Here is an 11631-nt window from a genome sequence, read left to right as displayed (position 1 = left end):
AGTAGTAAACATGGCACAGGGCTGCGAGGCATGTTTTGTGAGATTATAACCAAGACGCTGCTTCTGACACTTACAATCATTAGTTACAATAACCAGAAGCAAATTATTTTATCAGGAAATTAATTTTCTTTGGCAGTGACAAGCGTGTTAGCAAAGTGCTCATGCAGGTATACCTCTGCAGCAATCCCAGGAAGTCAGGGCACTAAAAATGCATGGTTTGATATCAGCAAATCTTGGTGAGCTTTGTCTTTGAAAAGTACCAGTTCCAGTACTTTAAAGCACGTGTTTTGGGGCAATTTACTGGGTTCTTTTTGGTAATGTATGTGGTGTGAATTTGGTTGTCATTGTGGAGGTTGGATATCCCTCACCAGCATAAAGGTTACGTTGCACAGTGATGGTTATGTTTGATGATACAGCTCAAATTATACTTGCAGAACACAGGTTTGTTGCACACAGCCCCCATTTTTGCCCTCAAAAAGATTTGGTATCTTGTGTGTCAAACAAGGCACCCAAAATAAATATCTGCTTCTTCCTTCATCTCCTGAGCTCCAGCATCTGTCAGATGCAGACTACACCACCCCCTCCTTCTTGAGATGCTGGAGAAGATTCAGTTCAGCCCTCAGACTGTGTCATGACAGGCAGTGTTAAAAAGCTCACAAGGAAATTAATAATTCTGCCTGTGAGCCAGGCATGAGCGACATGCAGGAAATGAGGCATGAGACCACACACTGAATGATGAGGAGAGAGCAGGGTGGTGAATAACTGCTGGGTTTGGGGAGCATCATCCATCTCATGCACTGGTGGAAGCCAGAGTCCTTGCCTTGGACACTGAGCTGGGAAGCAAAACTACACTGCAGAGCATTTACAAAAGAGGGACAAATTAAGGATGCTGTATTTGGCCTGAATTTGGCATTTCCTGGCTGGTGAGTGCTTGACTTTGCATCTAATCTTTCCACACTGTTTTTGGCATGCAATTATCAGTAGATTTAACCAGTGTTTGTGGGTGCATGTAGAAAATCCTCAGCATAGTAGGCTGAGAGTGCTCTAAGCAGCCTTTGTCCAGTGTGAAAGGTGGCTCAGAGATGGTAGAATCATTTAGGTTGGAAAAGACCATTGAACCTAATCACTTAAGATCATTAATCCTTCTGTTTCCAGCTGCTCTTATCTTAGCAGGGGTGTAAAAGTTGCTGTAAGGTGGAAGAGGGGGTGAACAGTCAGCAGTGGAAGGGAACACCTCAGTAAGAGTTGAGGATGCATGTGCCTGTGTTTGATTTCATGCAAGCTTGAGATCAGATAATTCTCTTTCCTATATACAGCCCTGACTATTGTCTTGCTTTTTGTGAGCAACTGGAATTATAGACTGTAGAACTTTTATATATATACATGTATATTTGAAATAATTTTGTTGGATTTTCTTCCCAGCAAACACATATTTATATAATTACACTGTAATTCCAACAGCTCTGTGCTGCTGGAGCATTCTGATATCATTCTGATCTGCAAAGTGCCTGGGGTCTGGCAGTGCTTTTCTGCATCTTACTAAAGGATTTAAAGCAAGTGGAAAGGGAAATCCAAAGCACTCAGAAAGAAAATAGATTAAAGCCTTGTAGTTGTGCTGTGCTTGCAACTGGGAAAGTGAACCTGCTTATCTAATAATGGTGGAGCCAGCTCAGCCAGCAGATCAAACCCATGCTTTTGAGCAGCATGTGCATCTCTGGGCTCGTATCCCGCTGAAATAGCTTCTCTCTGTGTTGTCTCCTCAGGCACAGCTTCTGATCTGTGGCTAAATTAAGTCAATGTTTTGAAAAGTATTACAGCAGATTCAGGCTGAGATGTCCATGGCCTGCTTGACTTTTCCAGGAGTGCAAGACTTATGAAAGTCAGACCTCCAATTGGAAAGAAGTCATATCTAATTCTCCCTATTGTTTTGTTTAACAATTCATGAAGTGTGCACTGGGAAGGGGACTCCATGCACTCAGTGATAGCTGTGTTGAAAAGGGAGAACAGTGTTGGATTTGCACTGCCCCCAGACGAAGGCAGGAATGATGCATCTGACTCCATGCTCTCAGAAGGCCAATTTATTATTTTATAATACTATATTATGTTAAAGAATACTATATAATACTAAAGAATACAGAAAGAATACTTACTGAATGCTAAAAAGATAATAATGAAAACTCGTGACTCTCTCCAGAGTCCTCACACAGCCTGGCCCTGATTGGCCAAAGAGTGAAAACAACTCACAGCAGAGTGCAATGAAACAATCACCTGTGGGTGAACAATCCCCAAACACATTCCACATGAGCACAACACAGGAGAAGCAAATGAGATCAGAATTGTTTTCCTTTTCTCTGAGGCTTCCCAGCTTTCCAGGAGAAAAATGCTGGGCAAAGAGATTTTTCCAGAGGATGTGAATGCCACAGAACAGGGACCCGAGAAAGCCCTTCTTGGCTGCGTTTTAAAATTAGACTTCTGGATTAGTCTCAGTGATTCAAGTGTAGAGCACGACTGTTGTGCTGTGTCCTGGTGTCCCTGTGGAGCTCTGCTTTAGTGTGGTACATTAATGATGCCCTCCAGTTGTTCTACATGGCCAGAGCTGTGTGCAGCTCTGTGTCACAAAAATGTGGCTTTCACCAAGACTCAGATGCTCTTAGGATAATTTGGAAGCATGAAGGCTATTTCTTTCTCTTATAGGAACTTCATATAGCTATCAAAGAGGCCTAAAGCTGCCTTTGGTAGAAACCCCAGAAGATTTCAGGAGCACAAAACTGCTAGCTCTGCTGTGAAAGCTCTGCACATGGGAGAAACCAGTGTGAAGTTTGATTATTTTGTCAATGAGAATCTCCTATATTACAGAAATTGTCTTTCCCTCCCTTTCAGTCTTGAGCTTTCTTTCCTTTTTTCTTTCTAGCTTGGTGTTGCACAAGGCTTCCTTTTTCCTGTAGGAAGGAACAACTGGGTAATTGAAATGGAACACTAGTGAGGATTTTTTAATATGAAAGTCAGCATTAATTAGTCAGGTCGGGTGTAATTAGCTTCCTCATCTGTCACAGCTTCTCTCCAACTTGCCAGCGTCTTTCTTCTAGATGTCACTGAACAAGAACTGTCTTGTGGGAGCTGCATGGGTGTTTTTCCTGGTTGAGGTGCAAGTGAATGACAATCCCTGTGGGGCTGTTGGGGCTCGAGCTGGATCTCGCCCGCAGGAAGCCTGTTTGCTTTGGAAATAGCAGGGGAAAGCCCAACAAATCTATATGACTACCCAAACCAGATGAATCAGTGCCTCTTCTCTAAAGAAACAGACCCAGGGCTCCAAGGAGTACTCTAATCCTCTGCCTCTTTCAACCTGGCTCAGGCTAAGCTTGCGCAGAAGTGAGGCAGAGCTTTAATGAAGGCTGCAGGATTAAGTTCTCTGTGTGTATCCTGGAGCTGAAAAAGTAATTGGGCCATGATTCAGTGCTGAGAGTCTCTGGATAGCATGAGAAGTGATGGAGGGAAAACAGGCCAGCCTCAAGTAAAATTCAAGCAGAAAAAAAGCATTTCAATCTTTTTCTGGATGATTTGAGGGTTTATCTCCCCCACCAATTCAATTAGCCATGTTCTGGGTTGGCTAGGCTGTCATCCTGACTCAGGCAGGATCTGAGGGAGGTGGCAAAGCCAGATGAGTCCCAAGGGCAATGCTACGTGTGCCATGTCTGGCTTTGGAGTGAATCAGCTCCCCTGCAGGGGTTCAGAGCTGTGCAGGCAGGCATATGCTTACCCTGTGAGCAGAGAGGGGCTGGCACTGCCAGGGACACTCCAGGTGCCACCACCCTGCCCATGCCTCTGTCCCAGACCAAACATTGATCCTTCCCTGACTCAGTTCTCATGTGAGTGTAGACAGGGGCCTCTCCAGAAATGTCTGTGCTGGAGTTCACACCAATGCCAGCACTGGTGCCAGTCTGCAGCTAGAGTGTAACACCAGACATTATAGATGCCCATGTGTTACAAACTGAGGTTTGCAGTCCAGACCATGACAATTGATGGACAAGTCAGAGGGAGATACTTTAGAACTGATCCCATCCTTGACTTGAGGATTTAGCTCTTAGTTGAGAAAGAAGATGGTGTAATCCCTTTTCTGCTGCCTTATTACTATGTTGCTCTCTCTCATTTCCCTTTCTTGTCACATGCAGGCTCTTCTGTCTCAGGATAAGAATCTTTTCCCTCCTTCTCCTCAGTAACTCAATAAAATGGGAAATTATTATGGCTCTTTACCTCTCTTTCTAAAGAGAGAATACACATACAGAGAGAATACAGATGTCACAGTAACTCCATTCCCCAGGCCAGTGGGAGAAAAGTCAGGGGTAGAGGGGAGGTAACTGCAGGTACACACCAACCTGCCCAGGTGGGATGAGTGAGGTTTACACCTGAGCTCCTGCAGCATCAATCCACACTACTGTGAGCTGGAGTTGCAGCTTGGCTGTCCCTTGGAGGCTGAAGGGTAACAGCAGAGTGATGGATGGGGGTCACACACCAGCCAAGGGTGTGCTGAGGATGCCTGGCAAAGACCAGCAGTGTGGGGTGACCTGGGGCTGACAAGGTGCTGTGTTTGGGGGGGCTGGTATGCCACCAGGATTTGGATACTTATTTTGTCATCTTGGATGGGATTATGGCTGTGTTTGGGGGTGTAGAGTGTGTGAGAGAGGCAGGACTGTGGTAAGAATCCTCCAGGAGAGGATTAATTTGCAGATTCAGAGACTTGGGAAAGCCTCCTCCCTGTCATGACAGAAATAAGGCTCTGCAGGCAACAACACAGGAGTAGGGTGGGTCTGTGTTCCCATGAAGCTGAGTAGTGCCTGCAGTCCTGGGCAGCATCATTTTTATGATCTGGCTTTGCCCCAGTGCCAAGGGCTCACACAGAACACAGGAGTAGGGTGGGTCTGTGTTCCCATGAAGCTGAGTAGTGCCTGCAGTCCAGTGCTTGTCCTGGGCAGCATCATTTTTATGCTCTTGCTTTGCCCCAGTGCCAAGGGCTCACATGATCCATGTGTATTCAGGGAAACTTCCAGGCACACCTTGGTTGTTTAGGATTATTCATCCTGAATATTAAAGAAATCTCAATAGAGTCTAAAACCAACTAGATTATTCCTAACCTTTCCAGAGGATTGAAGATACACATCTCCCCCTCTCCAACTCTCCCCATTGCTTTCCTCTTGCTGTCTCAGTCCTTCATGAGCTAGAGCAGGGTCACAGTGAGTTCTCAGAGGGGTTGATGTGTGCAGCTGTGCATCTGCAGGTGTGGGTGTGTGCACTTCTGTCTCTGTGTGTACACACATGCACACTTTGTGGGAAAGATGGATACTGCTATAAATAGCTGGGGGAAATCTATTGTCAGTTCTAAGGAGAGGAAGATAACACTCCCTTGCATTTTGTATCTGGTAGCATGAACCATTCCTGGATGTGAGAACCACGTTAGCTAATGAAGTGTTCATGCTGCTGCAGTGTGAGCATACTGTGAATCCCTGCAGTCTCCCTGCCTGGTGCTCCTGGAGCCATGGAGAGCCTTCCTCTGCCACAGCACTGGGCTTTGGCACTGTCACTTGAACTTCTCCCTCTCTGCTGAAAACCAACTAGATTATTCCTAACCTTTCCAGAGGATTGAAGATACACATCTCCCCCTCTCCAACTCTCCCCATTGCTTTCCTCTTGCTGTCTCAGTCCTTCATGAGCTAGAGCAGGGTCACAGTGAGTTCTCAGAGGGGTTGATGTGTGCAGCTGTGCATCTGCAGGTGTGGGTGTGTGCACTTCTGTCTCTGTGTGTACACACATGCACACTTTGTGGGAAAGATGGATACTGCTATAAATAGCTGGGGGAAATCTATTGTCAGTTCTAAGGAGAGGAAGATAACACTCCCTTGCATTTTGTATCTGGTAGCATGAACCATTCCTGGATGTGAGAACCACGTTAGCTAATGAAGTGTTCATGCTGCTGCAGTGTGAGCATACTGTGAATCCCTGCCTGGTGCTCCTGGAGCCATGCAGAGCCTTCCTCTGCCACAGCACTGGGCTCTGGGACTGTCACTTGAACTTCTCCCTCTCTGCTTCCTCTGCCAGGCTGAGTGTGGGATACCCCACACAAGGCTGCTGTTTCAGTGGCTGTAGCAGATCTGCGGGGTTTGGAAGGAGTGATGCTTTCCTCCTGAGGGAGCTGGAGTGTGCCTCTGCTGTTTCAGTGGCTGTAGCAGATCTGTGGGGTTTGGAAGGAGTGATGCTTTCCTCCTGAGGGAGCTGGAGTGTGGCTCTGTCCTGGCTCTGCTGCTGAGAGTCTGTGGATTCATGGCTGTGCCTGTGACACCACTGCTGGTCCTGCTGACTGCTCTTCTCTATCTGTGTGCAGGTGCTGGACATGGACACAGAGGATGACCCGTTGTTACAGGATGCCTGGCTAGAGGAGGAAGATGAAGAGGTGGCCTTCAGCTCCCGGAAGAGGCGAGAGGGTGCTCTGTTGTGTGGGAAAAGCCCGTGCAGAGTCAGGCCCCTGTGTGTCACACTGCCTCTGTCTGGCTTCTGGAATATTGTTGGCTGGGTGTTTACCAACCCCTACTGTGCTGGCCTCATACTTTTCCTGGGCTGTGCCATCCCTGCTGTGCTTGCTGTTGTCATGTTCCTCCACTACCCTGCCCTGGATATTGACATCTCCTACAACGCTTTCGAGATCCGCAACCACGAGTCCTCGCAGCGCTTCGACGCCCTCGCCTTGGCCCTCAAATCCCAGTTTGGGTCGTGGGGGAGGAACCGCCGGGACCTGGCTGACTTCACCTCAGAAACCCTGCAGAGGCTCATCTTCGAGCAGCTGCAGCAGCTTCACCTCAACGCTTCCCACGGCGGGGTGAGCGCGCGGGTGAAGCGCAGCCCCGCCGAGGGCAGGGTGGGCGCCCAGCCCAGCCCAGCAAACCAGACTGCCCGGGTCGGGAGGGGAGCCCCACGCTGGGAGTACTCCAGCACTTACATCAGTGCTAACACGCAGACCCACGCTCACTGGCGCATTGAGCTCATTTTTCTGGCTCGGGGGGACTCTGAGAACAACATCTTCACCACTGAGCGCCTGGTCACCATCCACGAGGTGGAGCGCAAGATCATGGACCACCCTCGCTTCCGCGAATTCTGCTGGAAGCCCCATGAGGTCTTGAAGGACCTGCCCCTGGGTTCTTACTCCTACTGCTCCCCTCCCAGCTCCCTCATGACCTACTTCTTCCCCACTGAGAGAGGAGGGAAGATTTACTATGATGGCATGGGACAAGACCTTGCTGACATCCAAGGTGAGCTGAGGGCCACGGGCAAGGGCTGGCATGCTCAAGGAATGCCCCTCCTCAGGTTCAGGCAGTCAGTGGTGTGCAGCTAAGAGGGGTGACTGCCTTGCTGTGGAGAGCAAGATGCTGCTGGGCTGTGCCTTGAGGAATTGTCTTTTCTGCACCAGGGCCCCTTTTCAACCCTGCAACTCCAGTCACAGGTCACACAGACCCCCACAGGCAAGTGAGAGGGACAAGTGAGGGAGTGTTCTGCATGATACAGATGTCTTCTACTGATCCTTTTCCCCTGTAGATGGCTGTGGTTCACTAGAGCAATGCCAGGGGCTTGAAAAGACAAATAGGGATGAGCTTCCCTGCAGTACAGAGCAGATTAAAGAGCTCCGTGGGCTGTTCTGGCAGCTTGTGAGTCACCATCTAGAAAGGTTCCTATAAGAAGAGGAGGAAAAAGGCCCTGCCTCCTCCTCCTCCTCCCAGCTCTGTACCCTGCACTGTGCACCTCGTAAAACAGAGGCTCTGGGTGGTGACAAAGAGGTGACTCATGAGGAGTCTGTGGGTGTGATGTGGCTGTGGGATGTACCCTCCATCTGTCTCCCAGGCCAGGCTGCAGAGGGCAGCTGTCCAGGAGCCATGCAGGAAACAAGCAAAGGATTAAGTCCATCTGCTCCAGTAACAGTTCTGCTACCAAAACAGGAAGGAGCATCCTTTCTGGTCCTTCTGGTACAAACTCTAGGGAACTGGATTTTGGGAATAGATAGGCAGTGTCTCTTAGTCAGAACTAGCTGAGTTCCTCCATCTCTGCATCCCTCACACATCAGATGGCAGAGGTACCAGGTCACAGCAGAGCCAGGACTCCTCTTCCATAGGCATTGTTTAGTTCTTGTGTTTCCAAGTGTAATGGAGAAAATATTGTCCCAGTGTAAGAGAAGGAAGAGCATCCAGCAGTGGTAGTGTTGATCAGGATGTTGTTGGCTGGGGGTGCTGTAGTTCAGGACAGTGAGGTGGAAGATGTGTCCCTGATGAGGAAGTGCATGGGGGCAGTATGACAAGTAGTCACAGAACAGAAGTGGGATGTGAGTCTTTGCAATCCAGGTTTCCCTGGCCCTCCTTGCTCTCTGGAAGGCAGTAGCAGTCAGCACTGCTCTGATGAGTGTGGCATTCACATTCTTTGAACATGATTCCATCACCCAGGATTTTTCTCTTGGGAAGCTGAGAGGCCTCAGAGAAAAGGAAAACAATTCTTATCTCATTTGCATCTCCTGTGTTGTGCTCATGTGGAATGTGTTTGGAGATTGTTCACCCACAGGTGATTGTTTCATTGCATTCTGCTGTGAGTTGTTTTTGACTCAATGGCCAATTGGGGGCCAAACTGTGCCAGGACTCTTTCAAGAGTCAGGAGTTTTCATTATTATCTTTTTAGCCTTCTGTAAGTATCCTTTCTGTATTCTATAGTATAGTATAGTATTCTTTAATATAATATAGTATAATAAAGTAATAAATAGTATAATAATAAATAATATAATTGTACAATAATTAATAAATATAAATAGTATAATAATAAATAATAAATAGTATAATAAAGTAATAAATTAGCCTTCTGATAAGATGGCATCCTTTGCCCCTTGCTGGTGGCCCTGCATTTACAACAGATGAAGCAGAGGATGACTCCCAGTTTCCCCATGGCAGAGCAGATCCTGTGCCTTGCCAAGACAATTAAGCACGACCTAACAAAAGTGGCTCTGCTTTCTCCTGCAGGCTCCCTGGAGCTGGCCATGACCCACCCCGAATTCTACTGGTATGTGGATGAGGGCTTGTCTGCTGAGAACAGGAAGAGCTCCCTGCTGCGCAGCGAGATCCTCTTTGGGGCGCCGCTGCCCAACTACTACTCGGTGGAGGATCGCTGGGAGGAGCAGCGCCGCAAGTTCCAGAACTTTGTCATCACCTATGTGGCCATGCTGGCCAAGCAGTCCACCAGGTGAGGGGGGTGCAGGCAGGGCAGGTGGGAGTGCACAAGAGCAGGGAAGGGCACAGGATGGAAGAGATCTTTCAGGGCAAAAGCTCTGCCTCGAAGATCTCGCCAGGGCAGAAGTGCCTATTCTGCTCTAGCCATGTTCCATTTGGCTTCACTGGGTGTGGAAACCCAGGGCACTGGGGATATTTCTCTCTCTGCTCTGGGGTGCCCTGATCCCCAGGGGAGCACTGACTTTGACCCTCATTCATGGAAAAAGTTTCCTGGACTTCAAGACAGACAGGAATCCGCAAAAGTGTGAAATAGATTATAGAGAGTAGTGTAGGTGGATCACTTGGTGAGGAATTTAGGGTTTGGGATTTTTAGTATGTTGTGGATGGGAGCAAGTTGGAGGGCACAGGGTGTTGTTCTGGGTTTCTTCTTCATGCTTCTTCTTCTTTCTTCTTCTTGGGTTTGGGTGGCATTTTGTAATTGGGCAGAAAAGTCCACATTGCAGCTCTTTGGGATCAGTGATTGGGTTAAAAGGGAAAATAATCTAGGTGTCAGTTCTTAATGGGATAGTTTAGTCTTAAAAGACCTTGTAACAAGAGATTGTTGGCCACTTTGTGCTTTCTAATGAAAAGCTGCCAAACTCATGGTTGTGAGACTGTTCTACTGATAAGAAAGAATAAACACCTGAGTCTGAACATGAAACTACTGTCTCCAGTGCCTTCAATCCAGACCCAGAGAAACCCACAACTGGGAAGGCACCAGGCACAGAAGGCTTGACATACTAGCCTGGACTACTGGTCAGACTTGAACAGTGGCCAAGGCACAGTGTTCCAGATGAAAAAGCATCTCCATTGAAACTAGGCTCAGCCACAGAGCTGTGAATGATGGTGGGGAGTATATGGCAGAAAACTACTCATATGCTCCCCTTTACTGCCACTTCCACATGTAGCAAGATGCCAGGGACACCAAGAGACTATGAAAGGGGGACAAAGTTTGAATCTACTGCCTGTCTTTCCACTGAGTCTTTGTCTGGCATAGGATCTTTTTGCTTCTAGCTTACAAATCTAGTTCCACTAGCTCAATCAGACCTGTCTTCCTGCTCTGAATTTGGCCACTACTGGTCTGATGCAGGGGATGAAATCTTTACTCAAGGCTGCTCAGCCTGTGGATCCAATTCTGCTTTTTGTACAGAGCAGTGGGGAAGGGAGTTTCAGAGCAGGATAAGTTTCAGGAAGTGCAGGCTTTTTTCACTACCAGGTCTTGGTTGAGCAGAGCTTTGCTCAGTGCTTGTGTGAGAGAGAGATGATAAAATAGAGCTAAAAGGGCTAAAAGAGCATCCCAGTACTCAGGCAGTTGACAGAAGGCTCTGCATCCCAGTCTCTGTACCTCCTTAGACTCCAGCTTTCTCCTGCCCTGAGTCTCAGTATTTCCCAGAATGAACAGATACTAATCTTCAAAAGCAGGTTGGAATGCAGGCAGCCACGGAGCATTCCCAGCAATGGGCTGGGAAAGCAGATTGTGATTCTGACAAGCCAAAGGGGAATTGAGGCCAAGGCTCAGTTCCAAAGCTCAGATCCCTGATAGCCTCCTGTGGTGCAGCATTATTGTAGTCCTGGTTAAATTATGTTGGATTATTTTTGCTCTGAGCCTGCTTCCAGAGGCAGAACCTGGTAAATCATATAGTTTCTGATTAAGCTCTCCCTCTGCCTGCATCCACAGTGCTAATATAATAAGCAATGATTAGGATTCCAGATGGAATTGGCTTTGAAGGCTCCAGGAACTGTCTATTAATGCTTAAGACCCACCATGCAGTGGATGAATTAAAAAAAATATTAGACCTGCTCTTTATTTTTCTCCTTTCCTGTATGAATTTCACCCCAGCAGCAATTTTGTTCAATGTGCTCTCATTGCTCTGTTTTCTCAGAGAACTGCCAGGTTATTAGAGCAGTGACCTCCTTTGGCTCTGGAGGAGATACTGTGCTTTAAACCACCTGGGTCTGTTCCTTTTATGCTCAACTATTCCTCTTCTTTCATATCTCCCCACCCTAGCAAAGTCCAGGTGCTGTATGGAGGGACAGATTTGTTTGACTATGAAGTGAGGAGGACTTTCAACAATGACATGTTGCTGGCCTTCATCAGCAGTAGCTGCATAGCTGTCTTGGTCTACATCCTCACCTCCTGCTCAGGTATGCTGGGGTCACATCTACCCTGCTCTAACACAAATCCAAATGTGCCCTGTGTCTCTGTGTCCAGGCTAGGAGAGACTCTGATGCCCTGGCACCAGTGTGGCACAGCAGCTTGCAGGAGGGCAAGCCAGTCTGATTCTCCAGGGCAGAGATTTATGGGCAGGGTGAGGGGAAGACTCACAGGAGATCAGGAATAAAAGAT

At 47.8% G+C, this 11631-nt stretch overlaps 1 protein-coding gene across 3 annotated transcripts in view; it reads left to right on the top strand.

Moving 5' to 3' along the window:
• Nucleotides 1-822: 822 nt before the first annotated feature.
• The window catches only part of DISP3 (dispatched RND transporter family member 3), a 29986-nt gene continuing 19177 nt past the window's right edge, over nucleotides 823-11631 (top strand). For all 3 annotated transcript variants that reach the window (XM_039697550.1, XM_039697549.1, XM_039697548.1), the window contains exons 1-4: nucleotides 823-923; nucleotides 6374-7295; nucleotides 9039-9258; nucleotides 11293-11429. In XM_039697550.1, coding sequence (XP_039553484.1) covers nucleotides 6383-7295; nucleotides 9039-9258; nucleotides 11293-11429 — 1270 coding nt within the window. In that variant the 5' untranslated portion in view covers nucleotides 823-923; nucleotides 6374-6382. The remainder of the gene's footprint in view (nucleotides 924-6373; nucleotides 7296-9038; nucleotides 9259-11292; nucleotides 11430-11631) is intronic.

This window comes from Passer montanus, unplaced genomic scaffold (assembly GCF_014805655.1).
Source record: "Passer montanus isolate IOZ18808 unplaced genomic scaffold, ASM1480565v1 scaffold118, whole genome shotgun sequence".
Classification (NCBI taxonomy): Eukaryota; Metazoa; Chordata; class Aves; order Passeriformes; family Passeridae; genus Passer; species Passer montanus.
This window is presented reverse-complemented; position numbering and strand designations above follow the sequence as displayed.